This window comes from Falco naumanni, chromosome 4, assembly GCF_017639655.2.
Source record: "Falco naumanni isolate bFalNau1 chromosome 4, bFalNau1.pat, whole genome shotgun sequence".
NCBI classification, from domain to species: domain Eukaryota; kingdom Metazoa; phylum Chordata; class Aves; order Falconiformes; family Falconidae; genus Falco; species Falco naumanni.
The window spans coordinates 67,403,801-67,429,864 of record NC_054057.1 but is presented as its reverse complement, the minus strand read 5'-3'; the positions used below and the strand labels follow the sequence as shown (position 1 = coordinate 67,429,864).

Sequence of the window (26,064 nt, the reverse complement as noted above, 5' to 3'; positions counted from 1 at the left end):
GGCACAGAGGCCCTGCCGCGGTTGGATGTACCTGAAAATCTCCTTTGTCTGGTGTCACCGTCAGTCTGGGGACAGACACATCTGGGGCTGGAGACATGCAGGGGTGTGAAAGCACGGTGACCCTGCCCAGCTGGCCATCACCACAGCCAGGCACTGCTAGCTGCAGGATGAAGGAACCGAGGGGATTTATTCTGCTGGGAGAGACCTCTCCAGGCTGGATCCCAGGCAGCTCCTGCCTCTGCCCCCACCAGCTGGCTCCGGTGCTGCCAGGGGGAGTGGGGTGCTCCATGCTGGCAGCAGCAGGCAAGTGTGGGCAGTGCTGGGGGGCAGGGGGATCCCCCACGTGCTGCCTTCCATGCTGCTGGGCTGGCATCAGCTTTGCCAGGGCTCACAGGTGATGGTGGGTGATGGAGCTGAGGCTGGAACACCAGGCAGCCAGGGCAGCACCAGAAAGCTGCTGAGCAGAGGAAGGGCTCTGTCACCCCCAGTGACAGCCCAGTGCCCCCACATGTGGCTCTTGCACCTGTGAAGCAGCCAGAGGGAGAGGCTGTTGGAAGCTTCTGGGCAGGGACGAGAGCACCCACAGCCCAGGCAGTGAAGGGGCAGCGGGGCCCAATCCTATCATCTCCACCCCCATCATCCTCATCCCCAGCACCCCCATCTCCATCATTCTTATTCTCATCATCCTCATCTCCATCATCCCCATTGTCCTCATCCCCATTCCCATCATCCTCATCCCAAGCTTTCCCATCCCTATCATCCTCATCCCCATCATCCCCATCATCTTCACCCCCATTGTCCCCATCTCCATCATCCTCATCCCCAGCATCCCTGTCCCTATCATGCTCATCCCCATTGTCCCCATCCCCATCATCCTCATCCCCAGTGTCCCCAGCATCCTCATCCCTATCATGCTCATCCCCATCATCTCCATCATCCCCATCACCTCTCCATCATCCCGATCATCTTCATCCCCATTGTCCCCATCATCCTCATCCCCATCATCTCCATCACCCCATCGCCATTCCCAGGATCCCCAGGGTCCCCTCCTGGCCCCTTCCCACCCACTGGGGTGCTGAGCAGGGGTGCCCAGCACCGGGGCCTCCCGTGCGGAGGGTGGAGGTGCCAGGCTGGTTGTTCACACAGTTTATTTGCTCGGTTTGGGTGTCTTACAAACAACGGGAGGGACGGGGAAGGGGAGAACTTCAAACGGCTTCGGCACAAGTGAAAAGCATGGGAGCGCGGGAAGTGCACTTCAGCGGAGCCAGGCGGGATGGCGGGGGCTGGCTGGGACAGGGCTGGGGGGCACGGCCGGGCTCCCCGCTTCTGCTCGGCCCCGGCCAGCCCGGGGGGCCTGACCCCGCTGCCCACTGCTGGGGGCCGGGGGCTGGGGCCGAAGTCAACCGAGGGGCAGTGGGTGCTAAGGGTGGGAGTGGGCCCCAGCTGGGGGTTGGTGGGGGATTGCAGACCCAGGGTGGGATGGGGAGAGTGGTTCTGGCCCCCAGTGAGGGGGTGGCAGGAGGTGACATGCAGCCCCACTGGGGACCTGGCCCTAATGCAGCCCCCCCGGGATTGATGGGGCAGAGGCCCCACGGCATCCAGCCCCCCGCTCTGCGGCATTGCCTCCCCTTGCCCCCGGGGTGGCTGACCCCGGCCCCCTGCCCTCCCTTCCCCAGCTCTGCCTCTCGCAGAGGCTCTGGGGGCTGGGGTCCCCACGGGAGGAAGAGGACTGCCACGGCAGCACCACAAGCCCCCCGCAGCCCCCAACCTCTCCCCTCCCCCTACAGTGACCCCACTGGGGGGAAAACCGCAGCCCAGGTGGTAACTGGGGGGCAACTGGGATGTCATGGAGGGGGTGTCACTGCTCACACAAGGGGGAGGGGAGGGAGGGAAGGCCTTGGGGGGCTGAGCCCCATCCCTGGTTGCTCTACCACACAGGTCGTGGTGGGCTGGGCAAAGCCAGGGCTGCTCTGCACACTCGTCACGGGGGGCTTGGTGGGTCCCTGGGGACAGCAGCGGTGACCCGTTGGCACTCAGACAAGGACCCCCACACTGGCTGGCTGGGACCGCGTTCCCAGCTGGCTGCACCCTGCCCAAAGCCCCTGTGCCCCCCGTGCACGGGGACTGGGCGCCACCAGCACGGCCACAGCTGGCTCGGGGCAGCGGCCGTGGGGCACCAGGTGCCAAAAGCAACCCCGTCCTGGGGCTGCACATGGGGCTCCGAGTCCCGGCATGTCTGGGACAGGGCTGGCAGGAGATGGGACGCCCCCGGGGCAGCCCGGTGCTGGGGCAGGGCCGGACTGTGTCCCCAGCCCCGCCAGGCGCTGAGGTGGGCTCAGCCGGAGCCACGTGCCCGATGCCCATGAGATGTGTCAGCTGCTGTGGCAGAAGTGCTCAGGGTTTGGGCAGCGCTCAGCACCCATGGGTGCTGCCGTGGGGCCCCCCGCCCTCCCCGCCTGCCCCAGCGGGTCTCAGTGGGGAGAAAACGCTGGTGCTGGTGGTGAAATCCCCGCTGAAGGGCTGGGGCATGGGGTGGGGGGAGTGGGGGAGGCTACTCGCAGTCCCAACACGGACACAGCATCTTGGGGACACCCTCTGTGGGACACCGGACCCCCAGCAGCTCCTAGTCCCAGCGCCTGGGGTGAACTGGGCTGACTCGCTGGCCTGGGGGACCTGACACTGCAGCCCGGGGCCCCGGAAAGCGGCTCTGCAAAGCTGCTGCCGCCAAGCAGCAGAGGCAGGAGGGGGATGCGGTGCTGGACCCCCTCCCGCTGCTGCGAGGAGGCACGGGAGCTCCCACCCCATCCCCTTCCCCATGGGGCTGGGCCCCCCCAGCTCCCCTTCCCTCGCTGCCATCGCCATCCACGTTGCCCCAGGAGGACACGGGTGCCTGGCCACAGCACCGCTCAGCACCCTCGGCTGGCAGAGCCCAGTGACACCGGTGCGGCAGCCCGCGGCATTGGTACCTGGACGGTGGCAGCCGTCACCTCGAGCACCAGGGCGAGATGCTCCTGCGTGGGGGGCTGAGCCCCAGTGAGCAGAGCAGGGTCCTCTGCCCGCAGCCCTGGGGACAGGCTGGGGCTGACCCCATGGCAGCTGCGTGTGGCCCACGGCCCCCTGTGAGCTCCCATTGTGGCCGAGCATCACGGAGGGGATGCTGCCCTCAACACCCTTCCCTTGCCTGAACACGCTCCATCCTGGAGGGGCTCACGGCTTGGGGAGCCCGAGGGCATTGGGACAAGGACATGGGATGGTGTGGGGACATCCGTGGGCAGCCGGAGGGGGGACAGCCCAGGGCCTTTCCCTGCAGGAGAAGCGGATGATGGAGATGCAGATAGAGGGGCTGGCATGGGGCTGGCTCCGTGCCTGCTGCGGGCTGGGCCAAGTGCGGGTCCCGCTGGCCACCGGGAGTCATCTACGGACGTAGCGGCGTCCTCCGATCCCCCAGCCTGGCCCGGTGGCGGGTGGGCAGCTGCCGGTGAGAGGAGGGAAAGGCTCCGGTGTCGGCAGCAGGAGGGCTCCAGCACAAGGTGAGGTGGGGGGCGTGCGTGCCGTGGGGCGAGGGGGGGTCTCTAATAAATATCACAGGCAGCGCTGGTGGGGTGCGGCGCGGGGCGGGCGTTGGGCAGGTGGGGTGAGCAATGCCACGGCCGCGGTTCGCTGCTGCCCGCTGCGGCTTCGCAGGCGCCGTGTTGGGTCTCCCCGGTTCTGCAGAAAGAGGGTCCGTGTCCAGTGGGGGAGGGAGCCCGGCGTGCCGGGGCGGTGGACCTGGCTAGCGGGGGCCGGGGCGGAGGGGGCTCGGCGGGGGCAGCCTGCTGTGGTGGTGGCGTGGGGCCGGCGGGGCTCACATCACCGTGCAGCACTTGCAGCGCTGCTTCTTCACGTCCGTCTCCTGCTCGGCCTCCTTGGCGTCTGTGGCGTTGGTACCCGGCTTCTGCCCAGCCGGGCTCTCCTCACCGGGCGGCTGGGCGGCCGCGGGCTCCAGCGCGGTGCCGTTGGGCGGCGCGTGGTCCTTGTGCGCCGGCTCCGGCTTGCTCTCGGCGTCCTCGATCACCACCAGCTCGGCCTTGATGGTGCCCTCCAGCCCCAGCACCTTCTTGGTCTCGTCCTCATCCTCCACATTCTGGTAGCCCATGAAGATCATGGTGACGGGCTGCTCGCGGCTGGGCTCCGTCCCCTCTCCCGGCGGCAGTACCACCGTGCTCTCCCGTGGTTTGGCTTGCAGCCCCGTGATCTCCCGCCGCGGCGTTGGCTTCTGGCTGCCGGGGCTGCTGCCGGCCCCCTCGCCCACCTTGGCCGGGGCTTCGCGCCCAGTGGCTTCGCTCAGGGTGGCCTCATCTGCCTTGTGCAGGAGCTCATCGACCTCGGAGGAGCTGAGGGGGTGCACCCCGTTCTGCAGGGCCCCATCCTCGGCGCTCACCGCGTGCACCACTGCGGGGACAAGAGGAGGGAGGGTGAGGGGGGCTCAGCCGGGGGGGTTCGGGCTGGGGGCACAACTTGACCTGGAAAAGCTCCTGCTGGCACTGACCTGCTCAGAGCTGGCTCCCGTGCAGCCGGGGAGCGGCACCTTCCCCTCCCCAAAGGCCCCAGCACCGAGGCTGGGACCCCCCGGCGGCACCCCACCCCCACCTAGGCCAGAGCTGCTGCCGGACCCCCCCGCATTGCCTGGCCCCTGCCCCACAGCAGACAGGGAGGCCGAAAACAAAAACCACTATGCAAGGAGCCATTCCTGGCCTTTGGCACCTCCAAAGCCTCAGACCCGGTGAGCCCTGCGGGAGCCGTGGCTCTCTGCCAGGTCACCGACAGCCGGCCAAGCTGGCCACGCTGGCCACGGCAGGACCGAGTCTGGCTGGTGCCCGGCTCCTCCAGGGTCGACACAATGCTCTGCGGCAGATCACCGCTGCCACCAGTAAGACCCCAGCGAGCGCCCGGCAGGTGCTGCCCCACCGCGTCCCACCACCTGTGGCACCCGGTGGCACTGTGCCCAGGAGGGGACGGGGCTCTTCTGCCACCAAGGCGCTTTGCACGGCTGCTTGCAGCGCTGGAGGCAGCAGACGTGCGTCACAGTGAGAGCGGCCTCCGGCTCATCGCATTTTCCACTTGACCTGGGGCATCATGCGATGATCAGTGCAACAGCCTCAACAGCCAGTTGATGGAGTGATGGACGATGACCAGCCCCAGCAGGGCCAGCTCAGCCGGCACCAACGCACGGCTGCCCCGCACCCATCGCTGCCGAGGCGGCTCCTCAGCCTGTCCTTGGAGCTGGGGGTCCCGCAGCAGCCGGGGGGCTGAGCCAGGCAGCTGGTGGAGGTGAAGGCCAGCATGGCTCAGCACTGCCACAGCCACAGGGAGGGTGTCGAACAGGACTGGCCACCGGTGCAGCGCAGTTTCCTCAGAAGAAGCTGTTGGTCCACTTGGCCACCATGGTCCCCAGTAACACACCCCAGCTCCGTGGCAGGTCCTTGCCACCGACACAGCCATCCCTTGGGTGTCACCAGGCCCTTCGAAGCAGGTTCCCAGAGGTTCCCAAAAGCAGGGGCCACAGGCAGGGACCGGTCCCTATTGCTGTGCCTCCTCCGTGCCTGGCAGCCATGCTCCCCGCTGCCAGCCTGGGCGCACCGGGCCGATGTGGTGCCACTGCCACGTTCCCCACTTGTGGGACGGGCTCCTGAGCCTTGGACACAGCCGATCCTCTTCTCTGCTCTCCAGCGGCGCAGGGTCACGATGTGCAAGCCAGGGTTGGTCTGTCAGGACCATCTGTGCCATGCTGCCAGGACAGATCCCACACCGGCTGGGGTGCAGGACTGGGGCCACTGGGGGGTTGCCCTCACTGGTCTCCCCGACAGCACTGGTGAGGCTGGCCGGGAGCAGCCCCAGCTCATCCCAGCCCAGGCACCTGGGATGCTTGGGTGGCCTGTTCCTCATCCCCTTCCCTTTGCTCCTGACGCCTGCAAGCGATGCAGGACAGGCCGTACCTTTCAGCTCATCCTCGTACACTTTGACCCCCTGCAGACAGTGGTTCTGGGGGAGCAGGGTGGTGCTGGACAGGACCTTGGTCTCCCCAGTCACTCTGTCCTTCTCCACCGTGATCTCCACCGAGTACATGGCTGGGACACAAAGAGGACAGCACGCGTTACGGTGGCCCTGGCCCCCCCCAGCCCCAGCTCAGCGGCCGGCAGCGGGCAGGCGTGTGGCGGCAGCGGAGCGGTGCGGTGCGGTGCGGTGCGGTGCGGTGCTCAGCAGAGTTAGCGAGACAGCAGGCTGCAGCGGAGTGGTGAATGGCAGAGGCAGGTGTGACATCCCAGGCACAGCCCTCCTACGGGGACCCACGGGGCCATGGCCGTTCTGGCACTGCCGGCATCACCTTACCTCCGCGTCTTCTGCGTCCCCTGGGCTGGAGCTCAGCCAGGCCCTGGAGGCACCAGGCAGTGCCGTGTCCGTTTGTCCGGCCGGTGAGTGGTGCCAGCTGCGGGTGCCTGGGCTGGGAGCCAGGCTCATGCTTGCGGGAGGTGTCATCTCCTGCTGAGGGTGCTGGTGCTGGGCAGCCCCTCCACCCCCGTGGGACGGGTGATCCTCAGCATCTCTCCTTCGGCTCCTGGCCAGTCCTTGCCAGCACTGGGGTCACCTCAGCCTGGTGGCACTTTGCTCCAAGGACCCTAAGATGAGCTGTGCCCAGTGCTGGTGCCACAGCCTGGTCTGAGCCAGAGCAAACCCCTCCAGCACCAGAGCCGGCCGCAGCCCCCCCAGCGTGGGCAGCTCAGCCCCGCGCCCCTGCAAGCTCCCTGCTGGCAGCCAGCCACGGGGCCACGAACGCCGGCGCAGGGTCAGCCATGCCGGCAGCCAACGCTCCGCTCCCTCGCCCCTGCGCCGAGAAGCCGCAAAGAGAGTGGGAGGCAAAGGATGAAACTGGAGCAGAGACATGGAACAGGGGTGAGGGGGAGCCCTGAACCCCAAACCGGCCACGGAGTGGAAGCGGAAACAAACCCTCTGATTGCAAATAACTGATGTTCTCTGCCTTGGGCTCGGAAAGTCATCGAGCAGTGGGGAGCGGCAGTGGCAGGGCTGCGGGGTGGGCAGCAAGCCGAGGGGCAGCGCGGGAGAGGGGGGAAGCCACCAGGAAGGAGCGCTCCTCTGGGGAAGTGGGCACCTACCTGCCTTCATCATGTCAGTGCCTTCCACCGCCTTCATGGGGCTGCTGGAGACCTTCTCGGCTGGAGATGGAGAGGAGAGATGATGGCCTGAGCCAAAACGATCGCCTGGTCGTCCATGCGCCCATGAGACGGGCCCCAGGGAGGGTGGCGTGTCCCCCCACGGCTGCCACCTGGGGTGGGCTCCCCCACCGCAGGGCACCCTGCCCAAGAGGGGACCGGGGATATGGGGATGGGGCTCTCCCAGCTCCCCCCACCCATCCAGCCCCAGCACCGGGGCAGCATGAGGGGCGGCAGGCACTGCCTCCCGAGAGCAGGAACCGTGGCCGAGGCGGGATCACCTACCCTTGACCGTGCCCAGGGGACTCTGCAAAACAGAAGGGAGAAGTTAGGGGCTGCTGGGAGGTGCCACACACCCACCGCCCACACACCCATCCCCACCAGGGCAAGGAACCCTTGGCCCAGCCCTGCTGGCACAGGAGCTCAGAGGGTGACAGGGACACACGGGGTGGCCAATCCACCCAGCTCGGCTGGGACCAGGTCCCACCGCAGCCACGCCAGTCCCTGGTGCAGCCCTGCAGCGGCTCCCTGTGCCCGACCCCTCTGTCAGTGCAACCTCCCTGCTGCCATGCCGTCACCCCAGCAGAACCAGCTCTGGTCTGGTGGGGGGTGAGCAAGCACCGATGCGCCATGCACCCCTTCTCCCCCTTCCCCCCCCCCAGCAGGCAGCTCTGCCCGCAGAGAGCAGCCATGCCCACCTTCTGTGTGTTGGGGATGGGCTCTGCCTTCTCCTCCTTGGCCGGCGCTGCCACCTCTGCCAGGTTCTCCCTGGTGGAAGCTGCCGAGCTGCCGTTCTCCAGCGTCTCCAGCTCCTTCTCCAGCCTGTGGGCAGAGTCGGGGCTGAGAGGCCACGGCGAGCCATGGCGCAGGCAGCCCCCACAGACCTGTGAACAGGGGCCAGCAACATGGTGCAGGGGAGAGAGGAGGCGCAAATCAGCCCCTGGGCTCACGAGGCGCAGGGACAGGCAGACCGACCTGCGTCACGGCCGTCGCCATCTCTTCGCAGGGGAAAAGTGTGTGTTTGTTGGAACAAACCCAGGGGCTCCACCGGTGGGTGCTGCCCCCATCCTTAACCCAGGCGCCCGTGGGCTGCACGCCTTCACCCATCTCCGCGGGGCGAGCGATGCTTAGGACAATGGTGGCAGCTCCGCAGCCGCTGCGCAACTGGGACGGTCGCCCCAGTGGGTGGCAGAAACTCCCCCACAGGCACCAGGCAGGGGGACTGACCCACCAGGGTCTTCCGCTGCCACCATGCAGTGACAACTGAGCCCGCCACGCTCTTGCCAGTGCCCTCGCTGGGTGGCACAGAGCAGCACCGCTCCATCACGTTCAGCTCCCACATGCATCGCTCAAAGCCTGTTTGAGCCTTGCACGAGGGCGATTGCCCGTTCCCGGCCACCAAGCCTGGCCAAGAGCTGTGCTGGCAGCAGGGCCCCATCGGGACGCGGCAGAGGTCAGGGGAGTCCCCGTGGATTCATGTCCCTGTAAATTAGGGCCCCTCTGTCATCGTGGTGGCAGCACCCCCCCGGCAGAGCCCCCCCTTAACTCCCGTCTCCCCGCAAGGCGCTGGCAGAGGAATGCACCGCACCATTAGACTGACACAAAGGCCCCTTCGTGCCTGACCCCTCTCTGCACTGATGCTCGGTAATTAACGCACAGCCGTGACTGATTGCATTCTTGCAGGCCAGCTGGGCTGCCGGGACACCTCTGTGGCAGGGGTCCCAGCCCAGGCATGAGGGGGCTGGGCAGGGGCTGAGGCTTCTCCCCCTCCAGCCTCCCACCCTGCCCCTTTCCCAGGCGCTGAGCCACTGCAGCAGGGATGGACATCCGTGGGGAACCAGCCCCCTGTTTCCCTGCCCTGAAATCATGGGTGCTGGGCACCCAGCAGACCCCCAGGGGACCCCAGCCCCACAGCTCCCACTGCCATCCTACACAGCGTGTAGCTGACACAGCCCCAGCGTGGCTGGGGGTGTCCATGCTTGGAGGGGCTGCGGGGCTGGATGTGCTCCAGGACCAGCTGCAGCCCCCCAACAGATGCCGGACAGAGCCCAGCCGGGGGTCTCCAGCCAGAGTGGCTGAGCCCCAGCAGCACCGCAGAGGCACCTCCTCTCCCGGCAGCTCCGAGCTCCAGTATGGATGCTCTCCTCCAGGATGGATGCTCTCCTCCAGGGTGGATGCTCTTCTCCAAAGGGGGCCGTGGCCAAACGGAGCAAGCATGGCAGCACGCCCTGTGCCTCATGCCCAGCATGTGGGACCAAGCTGCATCCCAGTGTCCCGGCTGCCCACGACTTGGGTGCCCTCCAAGTGCACCCCACCCCCACCCCATCCCATTACCTCTGGATGGTTTCCTCCAGCTCCTTGGTCTTCACCTCGTCCTCCTGCATCTGCTTCTTCATGGCCTCGTCCTCCTCGGAGGCTGAGGCTGGGGCCCCCTCCAGCAGCCATCTCTCCCGCAGAGCCTTGGACTGGGGAGCAGAAGGGGGTCACGGTCCTGCCACCCCCACAGCCGGGGGGCCCCCCACGCCGAGGCAGCCCAGGGGTCCCGGGGGAACCTCACCTTGAGGTGCTGCAGCTGCCGCCTGTCATCCTCGAGCTGCCGCCTTTTGTTCTCAATCTCTGTCTGACGTTTCCGCTTCTCCTGGAGGGACGAGAACGGCAGAGCTGGGGGCGGCGTGGGGGGGGGGGGCGATGCCAGGCATCACTGGGGTGGGGGCACCTCTGTCCCAGCTGGGGCAGCATCCCCACAGTGAGGAGGAGCAAGGAGTGGGGGGCGAGGGGCTCCTGTGGGGTCTGACATGGGGACCCAAGCCATGCCCGGGCTGTGAGACTGGCCCTGGGGGTAGCCCACCGGGAGCTCCCCACCCCCGCATCATGCCCCTGCCCTTATGGGGGAAACTGAGGCACGGAAAGTGCAGAGAAATTAGGGCAGAACCTGGGCTCTGTTCACCACCTCAAAACGTTGCCTTCCCCTCGCCAGCTCTGAGCAAGCTGCCAGTGCCGGGGGGAGCCAGCCCCCACCACCTCTCCCACCCCCCTGCACGTCCTGGGGCTGGCCCAGAGCATTTCAGCAGAGTCAGTCCCAGCCTGGGAAGCGCCACCCGCTTTCTTTCTCCTCTGGCCCAGAACAATTTGCCCTTTGTGCAGCAGAGATCGGCTGGTAGCGGGATGGGACAGGGAAGCTGGCAGCCTGTGGCGGGCAGGGAAGCTGCTGCGGGGCAGCGACGGGGTTTAAAACCAGCCCAGTGCCCTGCTCTGTGCCGGGAAGTGGCTGCCCAGCACGGCCCCCATCTGCTTGCTAATTAATATAATTACTAGTGCCCATAGCGGGCATGGCTGGATCATGTGCCATCCTCAGCCCTTCCCTGGGAAAGGGTGAGGGGGGAATCATCACTCATTTCCCTCTCACTCGGGGCTCATCAAGATGCTGCTTCATTAATTAAACCTTCCAGCTACCCACTGCTTGCTCTGTCCCCATTTCAGCAATGCAGCCAAGCCCTGCCGACCCTGCACCCCAGCCGTGGCACATCCCCGGGCAGAGCCGACGCAGGGCAGGATTCTCTGGCATGGGCTCCTGGGGGTCCTGGAGCCCCCTGCAGCTCCTGCCCCTGCCTGCAGCCCCGGGAGCAGCTTTCTGGGCCGAAGCCCCTGCACCGACCCCCTCCTCCCCGCTGGTGTCTGCCCCACGTGCCACAGGCGATGGCACAGGGATGTCGGGATGCCAGCTCAGGGTCCGGCGTGCTTGCAGCGTGGGGGGGACTCACCGCGATGGCCTGCAGCCTCTCCTGTTGAAGGGTGCTGGCCTCCACAACCCTGCAAGGGAGCAGAAAGAAGCAGTGAAGAGCGCGGCCACCCCGGTGGAGGGGAGGTGTGGACAGCAAGGGAATGGGGACACCGTGCCACCAGCGCACAGGACACAGCACACGGACAAAGGCTCTTCCACTGGCTGCTGCCTCCCCTTCCCCTCGGCATCGCAGAGCTGAGTACCCCTCGCCTGCACAGCTCCTCCAGGCCTGCCTTGGACCCCTGCCCTGCCCCAATGCCCTGGGCCAGGCACCTTGCCCAGCACATGAGGGTGACATGGTGCAGCTGGACCCGCTCCTCCTGCAGCCGTGGCACAGATGGAAACGGTGACCACGGAGGGGCTGGAGCAGGATGGTGCTGGCCACCCCTGCGCTTCAACCTGGCTCAGACTTTCCATTCCAAGCCCATTCCTTGGCTGCTGACACCCTTCCCGGACAGTGACCTTTCCAGGCTGCGTGCACAGGCACACGCACGCCCACGTGCACGGACACACGGACACGCACAGACACACACACTGCAACAGGCTCTGTTCCAGCTGGGGTTCACCCACCTCCACAACGTGAAGGACCATGGCTGTGCCCGGGGATGCTGCCAGCCGCAGCCGCTCACCCCGACACAGCTCTCCCGGGTGCAGCCAGGCCCCAGGGTGCCACGAGGAGGGGGTACCCCAACACCCTGCAGCCAGGTGTCCATGCACCCGCCTTCCCATGTCCCAGCGGTGCCAGTGCCCCAGACCAGCCTGACCGGCAGCGCAGCCACACGGGGCCGGCGAGAGCCCCCACGGCACAGAGCATCAGGTGCAGGCTGGGCAGCCGAGAGAGCCACAGAGCAGGGCTGAGGATGCCTGCCCGGGGCCGGCTGTGACTGGGGATGCTCAGGCGCCACAGGGAGCCGGCTGGCTGCTTGCCAGGTGATGCTAACGAAGTGCTTCGCTGTGACAGTAATTAGGGTGGGAGGCACGGAGGTATCGTTAGACGGAGGTATCGTTAGACGATGGATCATTGCCACTTGCTTCCCAGAGCAAGGAACAGCAGAGCCTGCGAGGGGGCAGCTGCACAGGCAGCTGCTCTGGAGGAGACACCGGCATGGAGGCACTGGTCCGGACTCCAGCGCCTGCGGCTGAGCCTCCTTTCGGCTGCTCCCTCGCACCTGGGGCCGCCTGCGCTGCTGCCCTGGGCGAGCAGGAGTTGACGAGACCCTGGTGGGGGGTCTTCACCCCCCAGTCCAGAGCGGGGTCCGGCTCTGGGCCCTGCCCGCGGCTGTTCCTGCAGAGGCAGTGGAGGGGAGAGCTCTTGGACATCATTTGTGCCGGCGGTTCGGTGCACATCCATCGTTGCAGCTCCCAGGGGCTCCTGCCCTGGCCGAGTGTGCGAGGCCGGGAGGGTGGATGTGCTGGGGGCGGCAGGACACCCCTGCACCCAGCTCCATCCCGCATGCCCCGCCGGGCCCCAGGGCTCTGAAAGCAATTAAAACCAGACAGACAGTCCCTTCCCAGCAGGCAGGAGGGAGGAAGAGGAGCAGTCGCAGGACCACCAGCAGTCCCAGCCCATGCGGAGCAGCAAGGGGAGAGGGGGGGACAGGGAAGGGCGGGCAGTGCCGTGTCCCCAGCACAGCGGGAAAAGCCTTTAGCAAGGAGCGAGTGTCAGAAGCCTGGTCCCACCCCAGCCTCGGCAGGGCTGTGCGCTCGGGGGCACCCAGCAGCTCGGGGGCCACAGACCCGCCGGCACAGGCTGAAGCCAACCCCGGCTACGTACGGCACCAACCACAGCAGGAGCTGAGCCGAGGCCCAGGGGGGGCAGCCCCAGCCCGGCTCGGGGTGCCTGTTTTGGAAGACAACACGGACTCCGAGGTGATGCCCAACACCCACAGGCTGCGGGCACCGTGGCGGGGGGCACCGGCCCTGCTCCCCGGCTTCCTCCTCATCCTTCCTCTCCCCCCACTGCTGAACCGTCTGCTCCCTGGGGATGCAGGCTGGGCTCTGCAGATGGCCCGGGGCCGGGGGTGGCGTGGGCAGAAGAGCTCCTCTGCGCTCCCACTACCGGCTTTTTCCAGTGATGGTTTTACACATGGGGCGGGCATGGGCTGCCGCACCCCCCACACAGTACCTCCCTGGGCCACACGTGTCCTCGCACACATGTGTGCCCTCACATGAGTCCTCCACCGGAGCAGACAGCACACACCTGTGCAAGAGCTGAGCTTTGCAACAGATCCAAGAGGCTCTGCTGGGGCAAAAGGACCCCCTGCCTCCCCCTGCCTCTTCCTCCAAGCCAACAATTAACGAAAAGCTGTTCAGAGCCGCCCCGTCCTCCCCTCACCCCGCACCCCGCCATCCTGGCGGCGCGTGAAATCCAGGCCAGAAAAACAAACCAGGGAAGGCGTCGCTTTTGTAGCGGTTATTTTTGTGCCGTTCGCGGCAACGCGGTGACTGTTGTGCACACGCAGGCGCACACCCGCCGCCTCCCATGTGTCACGCCTGGCAGCCCGCGGCCCCACACTGCACCCTGGACACGAATTAAATAATTATAAACCCAAAGGGAGTTGGGGTGTCTGCAAGTCCCTTTGCTGTCCCTGTTCCCTGCCTGGCTGCGTGGGGGCTGAGGGTCCCTGGTACAGGGACAATGGGGGGGCAAGGGGCTGACCCTGCTCCCTCCCTGACTGTCCCCATCACCAGCTGCCCCCTGAACTCCCCCCCAGCAGGAACCGTTCCCTTGTGGGGAGAGGGGCTGGGGACAGCAGGTTTCCCTCCGGACACAGGGGAACTTTCTCAGGAAAGAGGGATCAAAAGCAGCTGCATGACTCGGAGCTGTGACAAGGACAGCGATGGACCCGGTGGTCTCTCACCGGACACTCCCAGCACGCAGGAGTGGGGACCAGGGGGACACAGGGCCCTGACGGGGGAGAGCACACAGCGGGCGCTGGCAGCAGCACCCACATCACCGCCCTACACCCTGCCCCCAGCTCCAGCCCGAGGGGTGAGACCTCCCCTTTCCCCCCCAAACCAGCGAGGAACCCCTCGGGATTCGGGGCAGCTGGGGCGGCTCTCTGTGGAGACAGATTATGTGCAAAAGGTGACGGGAGGGACCAGCCCCCTGCTGCCCCTGCACCCTGCCCTGAGCCAGGGCCACCCTTTGCCATGGCCCCCTCCCCGCTGGAGGCTGCTGGACACCCCCCCCAGCCAGCTCTCAGCCCCCCGCAATCAGGGGGCCCTGGCCCTGTGTCTCTCCTGGATCTTGCCCCATTCCATGGATCCAAACTTTTGCAGCATTCCTGAAACGTTCTGTTCTGCTTTTCCTCCCTCCTCCATCCTCTTTATTTTCCATTATTTGCTACAGTCTCCGCATTCCCGGGTCGAACGCCAGGAATCTTCCTGGCCCAGGGAGAGACGCAAATCAGGCTGGATGCCCCTTGCCGCCCCCTCCCCCCCCCAGCAGCCTGTGCACCCCCGCCCTGCTGCGGGCTCCATCACACCCAGACCCCAGCAAACGGCGGGCAGCGGGGGGATCACCCTGCTGCCCCCAGACCCCTGCCCACCGAGTGATGAGGGGGCAGGATGGGTGGAGGGGTCCCCTGCCCCACCCCCCACCCCCCGCCAGCCCCCGGCTCCCACCGGCCCCTGTCCCTGGAGGCGCCGACAGGGACCCCGCTGCTGGGGACAGGATGGGGGGGCAGCCCCTCCCCAGGCCGCGGCACAAAGCGGAGCAGCCCCCCCCGGGGCTGCGGCGGGCGGGCAGCCCCAGGCCGGTGCCGGTGGGGCCCCGCAGCCTCCTGTGACTGATGGCTCCGGCGAGCCGGGAGGCGGTTCCCTGGCAACGGCGCCATGGCAACGGCGCCATGGCAACGGGCGAGCCGCCGGGTTGGGGGATGCGCAGCGCGGGCGGAGGGACCAGCCCCCCCCCCCCCCCCCCCCCCTCCCCCGGCCCGGGAGCCCCCGGGGCCGCCCTGCAGCAGCTCCCCACGTCCTGCACGCCGGCACCAGTGGCAAGCCAAAGCCACAGCATCTCCAGAGCATCCCTGGAGGCCTCGGCTACGCCAGCACAAGCTCCGGATCCATCCTGGGTGCCAGGGCCGCAAGGCGAGCCCAGGGCCACGGAGCCCCTCAGGAACCACGAGCCCAGAAAAGAAGCCCAGAGCGAGCCCTCCCTCCCCCCTCATTTCACCGGGTCTCATGAGCTCCGGTCAACAGGCTCAGGCTTTTCCACCCGGTGTCTGCCGTGTGCGAGTCCCAGCCCTGCCGGTCCCAGGGCAGCTCCTCGAGCCGATTCCGGATGCACCGCATGGCAGGGAAGGCCAGGGGCCGTGGCACAGGAGATGAGGTCGAAAGGACCAGGGACACGGGTGGCACCGGTGGATGATGCCCCGGGAACTCCCACGAACAGAAGCAGCAGCCCCTGGACCCGCAGACAGACCCACACACACATGTGAGCACGCACGCGCCCCGTGCACATACCCGCGCTCTGCCTTGGCTCTCCAGCTCTTTCCAGCCCTGCTGATGCTGCCGTTTCCTACCATCACAAGGGAAGCCCGTGACCTTTTGTCTCCTCCCCGCCTGACATGAAACAATAATGTTTATTTGCCTTCCACTGTTTTTTCCCATTAGCTCATCCAAATGTGCGAAGAGCCATTTCAAGCCGCTCCTTCGCTCCCCTGACCTCTGTTCCCTTTCCACCCGCTCAGCTCTGAGCCGGGGGAAGGCAGGGAGAGAGCCGTGCACAGGGGCACTGCCACCCGGACCCCCAGACCGACACCAGCGTGCCACGACTCTGGGGAGATGAGGGGGTGCAGGGCCCAGAGGCTGCATAAATGGCAGCACTGGTGGCAGCTGAGAGCCCAGCACTGATTTGTATCACCGTCCCTGTGCCAAAGCTGGGTCCCTTGGCCAGGCCCAGCGTGATGCTACCGTGGGGAGCGTGCCTGCGGGGAGGCTGCGAAGCCTCGGTCACAAAGCCATTAGCAGTGGGGCTGCTATCGAATGCCCTTGTTGGCAGCAGGCACAGAGGGGAGGGGGCCATAGCAGCCCGGGGGCTGGCACTTATCGACCTCAAAGACAGATAAATCCACAGGCAGCGACTCGGGCAAGGATGGCCAGGAAGCTGCGCTGCCGAGGAGCCACATGTCAGGTTCGACCCCCCTGCTGAGGTCTGGGTGATACAGGGGCTGCTGTGACACAGCCCCATGGTGCTGGCTGGCTGCACCCCGCAGCTGGCTACACGGCCATGGTGCTCAGTCCCACTCCTTCCCTCCCGGTGAGCCATGCCTTCCCCATGCTCCTGCTGCCTGCACAGCCCCGCAACGCTGCTGCCCTGGGAGAAGATGGGGACAGGGGGGAGAAGGGGGAGGCGGGAGGAGGAGATGGCAGCCCCAGGCTCCCGAAAACGCAGGATGCATTAGAGCAAGCAGAGCTGCCTGATTGATTCTCCGGGCTGAGACGTGGGCTGGGAGTGCCAGGAGAAAATGGATCCCATGAATATTTGATGAACAGAGGCTTGGGGAGGGAGTTTGATTGGAAAATTACAGATCTTTCAAACAATGGTTCAAGTGCCCTCCAAACACTTGGGTTTCCAGCTCCCTTCCAGTTAGAGGAGCAAGGCTCCACCAGGAAACTCCCCCACAATTTATGAATGAGAGCAGAGCCGGCCTTTCCCCATGACTGGGAGCGCTGACCAGCTGGGACAAGCTGGCCTGGGACATGGCACCCGGCTCCCCACCACCGGTGGCCTCGGTCACATCACTTGGTCCTTGGGTTGCTGTTCACAAGGCAGCGTGGCTGGCCCAGCCCGACGCCATGAACACAGGCACGTACAAGGCTCCAAGGTGCCGGCAGGAATGTGGCTCCTGCCCGGGCTCCTGGCAGAGGCACCCCAGGGAGCCCCAGGCACCCGCGGGGAGCCCGGTCCTCGGCGCCAAGCCAAGGGGCTGGGCTCAGCCCACATCCAGCCATGCTCCACCAGGAAACACCTGTCTGGGACAGGATCTGCCCCGGCTCCTCTCCCTCCTCCCAGGCTGCTGCAGGGCTCATCCTCGCCCCTGAGAACGGCTTCTGTCTGGGGCCCGGGGGCTCGCTCGCTTCCGGATGGAATAAAGACAAACTCGGGAAACCGGGCTCCTGTGCACGCCTCTGCCTCCAGCCCAGAGCTCTGCGCCTCCACCAGCCCTGCCCCAGCGCACGTCACCTCCCCAGCCTTCCTCCCGGCCCTTCCTCGCTGCTGGAGACGAGCCCATGCCACAGCCCGGCTGAGCCCCAGCACGGCACAGACCCCATGGCGTGAGCCACCGACCCTGCGTGGGGAAAGGAGCTGCTTCTGGGCAAGAAGCAGGAGTGTCAGCACCGGCAGCTTCCCGGGAAACTGGTCCAGTTCCTGCCCAGTTGCACAGGTCTGGGCAAGAGGCCCCATCCCATGGCCAAACTCTGCACCCTGAGATCCACCAGCCCCGGGCAGGCCTGGGGTGCTGTTGTGTGACCATCTGCGGCTTCCTCGGGAAGCACTGGGCAGGGTGATGGTGCTGTCCCCTCGGCTGCACACAGGGCCAGACCTGGCCCCCTCCAGCTGCCTGCGGCCAGCTGGGAGGCAGCGATGGTCCAGCCTGGGGAGCATCAGATGGGTTCCGCTTCTCCCCGGAGGCCGGCGGAGAGCAGGATCTCCAGTCCCTTCCCAAAGGGCTGCCAGCTTATTCCCCAGGCAGAAATCTCCCTCCTTCCCTCGGGCACGACTGTCAGCTTTGGATCAGGGCTGGACAGGGTCGGGAGAGTTCCCACTCCGAGGAGACCCCAGACCCAGAGAGGAGAGCAGAGACAAACTACCGGAGCAGCCAGACGTGGAGATGCAAAATCTCCAGCTGCTCAAGAGCATCCGTGGCAGCGGGAGCAGGGACAGACCAGCAGCCCTGACAGGACCAGCACAGCTTTCACAAGAGCTGGAAGCTTTCAGCCAAACCTCCCCAGGCACCAGTGGCTCCCGGCAGCCAGGACCCTCCTCCAGCCACTGCCAGTGCCAAGGCAAAGCAGGAGCCAAAGCAAGGCCAGCAGCACGCTCCCCAGCACCCGATATCTGCCGCAGAGCCAGGCCAACACCAGAAGAGCACCTCGCCGTGCGCCCACCTGCCCTGAGACCCTCCTACACCCCCAGCTCCATGACCAGGCTCTGGATCTGAGGGAGCAGGATTGACCTGGTGAGACCCAGTGCAGAGGTGCCGGAGCTGCAGGTCCCCCGCCGGTAAACCCAGACCCCCCCAGGGGAGCACGTCTGGGCATTTTAACCACTGACTTTTGCACGTTTATCCCAGCCCAAGAGCTCAGGAGCCTCCTCCTGAAGAGCCGCAGCCCCCGAGCAGCTGGAGGGGCCGCACCGGCGCTGCCCAGGTGGGAGCCACGTGCGCCCTGTTTCGCTTTGCGGCTGCACCCCGCGCCCACGGCCAGGACCGCAGGGAAGATGCTGCTCCCACAGCTCGGTGGGGCGAGCCCCCCTGGGTCCCCCCGGGCTTTCACTCAAAGGGAAGAGCCATCGGCAGGTCCAGCGCATGGTGCTGGTGGGAGGGAAGCCCCCGTGCCCCTCGGCCCTCGCTGGGAGGGTCTGTCCGGAGCCCCCACTGCCAGGGGAGAGCGGAGTGGGGTGAAAGGCAGCATGCGGAGCCTGGGGGCAGGAGCCACCACCCTGCCTGGTGCCGTCGCCTTCAACCCCAGCCCTCGACGCCTTCACCCCAGGAAACGCTGCGCCCGGTCCCTGCGGCTCCTCATCCCACTCCCCAGGGCGCATCGCCCCCCTCGGCTCTGCCCTTCCCCTCGCTGCCTTTTGGCAAGTCACGGGCACATTTTCCTCCCCACAGAGGCCCTTTTCTGAAGGGACTGATGCACAAGGCACTGCCAAAAGCCATGGACCTGCCTTGGCAAGCTCTCGCACCGCAAAGCCTCCGGCCCCTCCAGCAGCAAGGGGAACTGCTCTGCTCCCCCAGCCCCGCAGACGCTGCACCCCGGCCTCCAAGATGCCCCCAGGCCCCCGCCGGTGCTCAGCCCTCAGCCAGCCAGAGCCCACCCCGACCCCAGGAGACCACCATCCCGTCCCTCGCCAGCCCCCCCAGCTCCACAGGGCTCCCCAGGTGGGAGGCAGAGGGTGTTGAGCATGGGAGCATGGGGAGCATGGGGAGCATGGGGAGCAGGACCTGTTGAGTGCCCAGCACCTCGCTAGCAGGCGGCCAGGTCATGGGTGCAAGACGAGGTGACCCTGAGGAGCTGCCCCCGGCCTGGCTGCCCCTGGGAAGCCCCCAGTGCCAAACCCAGGGGATGCTGGGGGTCCCCTTGTTTGCCATGGTGGGGAGCAGAGCCACGGGAGGGAAGGGAAGGCCTGGGTGAGCCAGGGCCAGCCCAGCCGGCTGCTGTGGCTGGTGCCCGGCGCGTTGAGCAGCCAACCAGCCCCGTGCCATCCTGGCACCAGCACGCTGCGGCCGGGAGCTGCCGGGATCCCTGAGGGGCACAACCAGCGCGTGGGCAGGATGGTCCCCAGCCACCGGCCTCCACCTGCTCCCTCCATCCCCCAGCTGCCCACCAAGCCCCGTGCCCGGCTCCGAGCCCGTCTGCAGGCACCGACCGACCAGGCAGGGCCCCAGCACAGCACACAAAGGATAAGGCCAGGGCCGGAGAGCGTCTCTCCAGGGGGGACCCGGCGTGTGAGGACACACACCCCCCCCCCCCCCGTTGCAGCCGGGTCTCTCAGCAGAGGGCTGGGGGTGCGTGTGCAGGGAGGGGTCCGTGGCTCGCAGCCACCCACTCACCCCAGCCACACGCAGCGGCAACAACAGGTTCAAAACACAAAAATAAACGCCCTTCCCACCCCTTCGCTTCCCGCACCGCTGCCAGCGGATCCTCACCCCCCCGGCAGCCCCCGTGCCTCCACCGCTGTACCCCAAGCCAGATCCTCAGCACCCCACAGCAGGGCAGGGACCCGGGGAGGGGCAGCACCTGCTGAGCACCCTCGGGAGGATGTGAGGGCCTGGTATTGGGGTCCCGAGCCCCGGCACTGAGGGGATGCGAGCCCCCAGTATTGGGGTCCCAAGCCCCAGCATCTGGGGGGGGTGAGCCCCCCATTTTGTGGTCACTAAACCTGGTGCAGGGGGGGATGAGAGCCCCCGGTTTTGGGGTCCCAAGCCTCAGTATCGGGGGGATGCAAGACCCTGGTATTGGGGTTCTGAGTCTCCAGGAGCAGGGGGATGCGAGCCCCCGGGTTTGGGGTCCCGAACCCCGGCATCAGGGTGGGATATGAGCCCCGGCATGGGCTCCATGAGCCCGCGGTGTGGGGTTCCCACAGCCCCGGTGGGGGAGGTCCCGAGCCCTGGCACCCGGCGGGGGGGGGCACTCCCGGTACTGCGGTGCTCAGCCAGCGGCGGGGGGGGGGGGGGGGGGCGCGGCCCGGTGCCGGGGTCCCGCGTCCCGCGGCGGCGGCCCGGCCGGCTCCGGTACTCACTCCATTTTCCAGGCGGGCTGGGGGGCGGCGGCGGCGGCTCCGGCGAGGTCGGGCCGGGCGAGGGGCGGCGGAGCGGGGCCGGCGGCCGCCGGCGTCCCGGCGCTCAGGGCCCGGCGGGCGGCGGCATCCCCGGCGGGGCTGCGGGATGCGCAGGGATGTCGGGGCCGCGCCGGTGCTCCCGCCTCCCGCACAGCTCCGTCTGCCGGGCGCGGCCCGCCACTGCCGCCGCCCCTCACCCGGCCTCGGGGCGCGGCGCTCCCCGCCCGCCGCTACCGGCGCCCCGGGGGCTGCGGCTGCTGCTGGGGCGCGGGGCGGGGGGCTGCGGGCGCTGCTGGCCCCGTGTCCAGGGCAGCACGGGCAGGATGCACCCCCCCCGGGAGAGTGCCCCCGGGGCCGGGGGGTGCCGGGAGCGCGGGGCGGGGGGCTGCCGGCCCCGTGTCCAGAGCAGCACGGGCAGGATGCCCCTTCCCCACCCCGGGAGGGCACCCCCGGGGCTGCGGCTGCTGCTGGGGCGCGGGGGGGGGCCGGGGGCGCGGGGCGGGGGGCTGCGGGCGCTGCCGGCGCCCTGTCCAGGGCAGAACGGGGAGGATGTGTGTCCCCCCCTCCCGGGAGGGTGCCCCCCCGGTACTGCTCCGGCCAAAGGCCGTGGCTCGCCCCGTGCCACGGCCTCCGCGCCCCCCCGCATGCAGCCCTGCCAGTGGAGGGCGACCGGGGAGGGGATGGAGAAGGGGGGAGCCTGGGATGTGCACCCCCCGCCCCCCGGCTACTCCGCCGTTTCCCAACGCAGCGGTCGCGTTGGGCAAACTGACACAGGAAGCCCCCAGCCACCCCCCAGCCACGGCCCCGTTGGGAAACGCGCCCGCTGCCGGGGGGAGAGCTCCCTGCTTGGCCCGGGAGCAAGCCCAGCTCTGCAGTAAGGGGCACCCCAGCAGCGGGGCCTCCATCCCCCCACCCTGGCACCCCCACGCCGGTACAGCCTATCGCCCTCCTTGCACCCCAGTGGGTGTGCTGTGAGTGACCCCGGTGAGTGCGCTCCTGGGCCCCTTCCCCCCAGCCACCCCCACACCCCCACCGGAGACCCACTAGCCTCCCTCCCACCCTCTTGCTTTGCAGGGTGACTCTGGGGGACCCCTGATCTTCAGGAAGAAGGTTTACAGCATCGTCTCGTTCTCTGGGAACAGATGTGGGGACCGCCAGTACCCTGACATCTACACCAAGATGGAGTAGGAGCAGGCAGCCCCACCACCCACAGCACCGCCGCAGAGCTGGGTGGGCTCTGGAGGGGCCCATAGACACGGTGGGTCTGAGCCCAGCCCAGCCCCTGCATGACCCACAGCGGAGGGGTCTGAGGATGGGGTGGGGCCCTGCTGCTCCCCCCTGCCCCACCAAGAGGAGAGGGGTTTCATCCTGATTAGTGCAAGGTGCAAGGGCCAGGACTGGGTTGGGGACCTGCTCTGCTTTCCCTCTTCCTTCCCCAAGCCGCTCTCCTGCCAGCAAGCGCCGCTCCGGGGGAAGCTGCCATGCTGCACCTACCCCCAACCCTGCCAGTGCCCCCCACCCCGCAGCAATTGCACAAGGCAGCAACACCCGGAGAGGAGGAAGCAGGAGGGAGATACCCATCAGCACCCAGGCAGGGTGATTTCAGCACCCCCACCCCAACTGGCCCCAGAGGCGGTGGCAGTGGCCCACGCTGCACCAGCATGGTCATGGCCGGGCTGTTCATCCTCAGCCTGGGAGGCTCCATCCTGCTCCCAGCATTGGCCCCAACAGGTAACGGGAGAGCTGGGGCTGAGCGGGCTGCAGGGCTGGTCCCCATGGCTGGGGTGGGAGGTGGAGACCCTGGGCTGGAACACTGCGGCGCAGGGGAGGCTTTGCACTGCCACGCTCAGTGGTCCTGGGCCAGAGCCACTGATGTGTGGCTCCCCAGCACCCACGGGTAGTGCTGGGGTGCTCAGGACACACAGCCAAGAGCAGGACAGACATAGGTGAGAGTGATGCCCAGACTCCCCAGCAGCTGGTGACCACCTGCACCCACCCACCCACCAGGCACCCAGGGGAGCCGGATCATCGGAGGAAGGGTGGTGGCACCTCACTCCCGGCCCTTCATCGCCTCCATCCAGGTGGACAGGCAGCACGCCTGTGGGGGCTTCCTGGTGTGGCCCAAGTGGGTGATGACAGCAGCCCACTGCCTGGTTCCCAGGTGAGCCATGCTCCTGCGTGGGGCACCTCCCGTGTCCCCCCCCCGACACAGCGCAGCCCCCTCAGACAGATACCCCTGTCCCAGGGGGTTATGCAGTCCTGGAGCCCATCCGTGCTCCCCTCAAGCCCACCTCGCCAGCCACCTTCTCCCCCTCCCCAAAAGCCCCCCCCTGCTGCGGCAGCACCCACTCAGGGCCCCTCTGCCACAGGCGCGACCCCTCTGTGCGCGTGGTGCTGGGCGCCCACCGGCTGCAGGAGCCCGAGAAATCCCAGCAGGTCTTCAGCATCGTGGACTCCATCGCCCACCCATACTACAACCCCAGCTCGGTGGACAATGATATCCGCCTGCTCCTGGTGAGTCCGGCACATCACCGCCCACAGCAGACTTGCCTGCTGGGAGGTCGTGGGCACCCACCGGCTGGAGCTGGGGCACCCCACACTCTGTGGGACATGGGAGGGAGCTGGGGTGCCCCACGCCCCGTGGGGTGCAGGAGGGAGCAGGGGTGCCCCATGCCTGCAGGACACAGGGAGGGAGCCAGGGTTCCCTGTGCCCCGTGGGGTGCAGGAGGGAACTGGGGTGCCCCATGCCCTGTGGGATGCAGGAGGGAACTGGGGTGCCCCGTGCCCTGTGGGACATGGGGAGGAAGCCAGGGTGCCCCCCGTCCCGTGGGGTGCAGGGGGGAACCGGGGTGCCCCACACCAGCAGGACACCGAGAGGGAGCTGGGGTGCCTCATGCCCCGTGGGATGCAGGAGGGAACTGGGGTGCCCCGTGGGGTGCAGGAGGGAACTGGGGTGCCCCGTGCCCAGTGGGACATGGGGAGGAAGCCAGGGTGCCCCCCGTCCTGTGGGGTGCAGGGGGGAACCGGGGTGCCCCACACCAGCAGGACACCGAGAGGGAGCTGGGGTGCCTCATGCCCCGTGGGATGCAGGAGGGAACTGGGGTGCCCCGTGGGGTGCAGGAGGGACGCGGGGTGCCCCACGGGGCACGGCGGGGAGCTGTCCCCGTGGCCGGCCGACACTAGGTGTCAGTGCTTCTCCGGAGAAGCGGCACCGCACCCCGGGGTGCGATGGAGGCGGCCCAGGACCCGCGGACCCCGGCCGGGTGGGCAGCTCCCCGCACCCCTGGGGCAGCCAGTCTCCAGAGCAGAATGGGACCAGCGCAGAGGCTCTGGTGGGTGCTTCTAAAGAGGAAAGGGCAGAGCTGTGGGGGTCAGCGTGAGCAGGGAGCTGGGGCGGGTGTGCAATGGGGTGCAAGGGGCTGGGGGGTCCCAGGCAGGAGCAGCTGGGGGGCTCTGCCTCGGCAGGGCAGCAAAGCCACCCGTGCCCCCGGCTCCCTGCCCAGCTGAACAGGTCGGCCACGCTGAACAAGTATGTGAAGCGGATCCGCCTGCCCTCGCCACACGTTGACCTGAAGCCCGGTACCGTCTGCTACGTGATGGGCTGGGGGGACATCTCCAACTACGGCGACCAGCCCACCGAGCTGATGGAGACCGGCACCACCATCGTCAAGCGGAGCCTCTGCCGAACGCTGTGGCACGGCAAGGTCTCGCAGAACATGCTGTGCGGGGCGAGCCGCAACGCCACACTGCAGGGCGTCTGCACGGTGAGTGCACTCCTGGGCCCCTGCCCCCCCAGCCACCCCCCCCACCCCCCCGGAGACCCACTAGCCTCCCTCCCACCCTCTTGCTTTGCAGGGTGACTCTGGGGGACCCCTGATCTTCAGGAAGAAGGTTTACGGCATCGTCTCATTCTCTGGGAACAGATGTGGGGACCGCCGGTACCCTGACATCTACACCAAGATCTCCAACTACATCGACTGGGTGCATGACATTGTGCAAGGGCACCGTCATCGGAAGGGGCAGCTGAAGCCCTAGCCAGGGTTGAGGAGGGGTCCTGGGGGGAGATGGGCTGTGGGGAGAGGGCCCGAGGTGTCTTGGCCCTCAGGGCCAAGAGTCCCAGGTCCTCTCAGCTCCAGGGGCTTTGGGAGCTGATGCTCGGGGGACCCAGGCCAGGGCAGGAGACCACCTCTGCCTATGGGTGAGGGGAGGCATGTGCCCCCAGGCTGTACGAGAAGCTCCAGCACCTCACTTGGCCTCTTGCAGCAGCAATATTTTCCTTCCTCAATAGAACCTCGGTCCCAGACCTCTGTCCATTCACCTTCCCTCTACCTACCCTGCTCCTCCCTTACAGGGGGGCCACAGCCCCCAGCTCTGGGGCAGCCAGGAGCTCCGGGGACCCCTGCCCCCACACCAGCCCCTGCCCACCCTGATCCTGCTCCAGGGACATGATGGGGAGACCAAAACTGAAGCCAAGACCAAGACCCACCTGCCTGGGGAGCCAGCAGAAGTGGGGCTGGGGCTTTAGCCCCCTTTAGTCTCCTGATGGGCAGCTGAACCTGGGAGGGCTGATTTGGGCCAGTCCTTAACCCCGCACTGCCCAGGCGACTGCTGCCCTTCTCCATGAGGGCTGGTTTTCCCCAGCTTTCCCCTCTCCTTTCCTTTCCCTGCCCCACCACAACCCACGCTCTGGCTGCCCCACTGCTCCCCTTCATGCTCCGATCCTTGTCCTGGCTTGTTCTGGGCTGGGTGGCTGGAGCAGGGGGTGCAGGGGAAGGAGGGTAGAGCCAGCCCCCACTCAGGACCAGGCCATGCCCCAGGGGAGCCAGGCTCCACATCCAGGCACTGCCACCCGACAGAGCATCCCCAGCAGCGCTGGAGCTGCCTTCCCGCCAGGGTGGGGCTCACCGTCCCGTCCCATCCCGTCCCACCCCGTCTCATCCCATCTCGTCTCATCTTGTCCCATCCCATCCCACACCGCACCCTCCCCACCGCGCTATGGGACCCCCCAAACAGGGGAACCACAGACACCTCCTGGGGGCTGATGGGCTCCCAGCCGCCCGGCTGCGCTGGCAGAGCCCACGGGGATCCCACCGGGAGCCTCAACCGCCGCCCCGGCACGCTCGGGCGCGCAGGCGGGTGCTCGCCCCGGGAGGGAGTTGGGGGGCTGTGGGCACAGGGGCCGGCAGCTGCCCACGCCGGCCGGGGGGATGTGAGCCAAGCAGCTGCCGGGTCTCAGCTGGGACATGCTCATGGCGTGCGGCTTTGCCCGGCGTTGCCGCTGTCTCCAGGGACAGACCCAGACATTCCCTGCTCCCGGTTGTTTGTTTTATCTGCAAATTGCTGGCACGCTGCAGCTGCGGGGTGCAGCCACCCTCCCCGCTCGAGGGGTCCCACAGGAGGCTGCAGCCGACCACAGCATCTGGCACAGGCCATCCCGCGGCCCTGGGGGGCTCCGCTGGGAAGGACAAAGGCCAGGGCAAGGCCAGCATGCCGAGGTCCCCAGAAAGCATCCTCAGCTCTGTGGTCACTGTGGTCCCCACACTGGGGAGTCCAAAGGCTTTGGC

General features: G+C 67.4%; 2 protein-coding genes across 5 annotated transcripts; one reads left to right on the top strand and one right to left on the bottom strand.

Moving 5' to 3' along the window:
* Positions 1 to 1,131: 1,131 nt before the first annotated feature.
* Positions 1,132 to 20,500, bottom strand: PALM (paralemmin). Of its 4 annotated transcripts, none has more exons than XM_040589191.1 (9): positions 20,462 to 20,500; positions 10,970 to 11,018; positions 9,766 to 9,846; positions 9,543 to 9,673; positions 7,907 to 8,030; positions 7,494 to 7,515; positions 7,152 to 7,211; positions 5,976 to 6,107; positions 1,132 to 4,431 (listed from the first exon to the last, which is right to left on the bottom strand). In XM_040589191.1, the coding sequence occupies exons 1-9, from the start codon at positions 20,464 to 20,466 to the stop codon at positions 3,845 to 3,847; spliced, it is 1,191 nt and encodes a 396-aa protein (XP_040445125.1). In that variant the 5' UTR covers positions 20,467 to 20,500; the 3' UTR covers positions 1,132 to 3,844. The 4 variants fall into 4 exon arrangements, with proteins under 4 accessions (XP_040445125.1, XP_040445124.1, XP_040445123.1 ...); XM_040589190.1 differs by lacking the exon at positions 20,462 to 20,500 and adding an exon at positions 15,457 to 15,716; XM_040589189.1 differs by lacking the exon at positions 20,462 to 20,500 and adding an exon at positions 15,167 to 15,412.
* A 1,481-nt stretch (positions 20,501 to 21,981) lies between these two features.
* PRSS57 (serine protease 57) lies at positions 21,982 to 24,790 on the top strand. The gene is made up of 5 exons (XM_040590459.1): positions 21,982 to 22,231; positions 22,508 to 22,661; positions 22,870 to 23,014; positions 24,004 to 24,264; positions 24,356 to 24,790. Exons 1-5 carry the CDS (start codon positions 21,982 to 21,984, stop codon positions 24,533 to 24,535), a joined length of 990 nt encoding a protein of 329 aa, XP_040446393.1. The 3' UTR covers positions 24,536 to 24,790.
* The last annotated feature ends 1,274 nt before the right edge of the window (positions 24,791 to 26,064 follow it).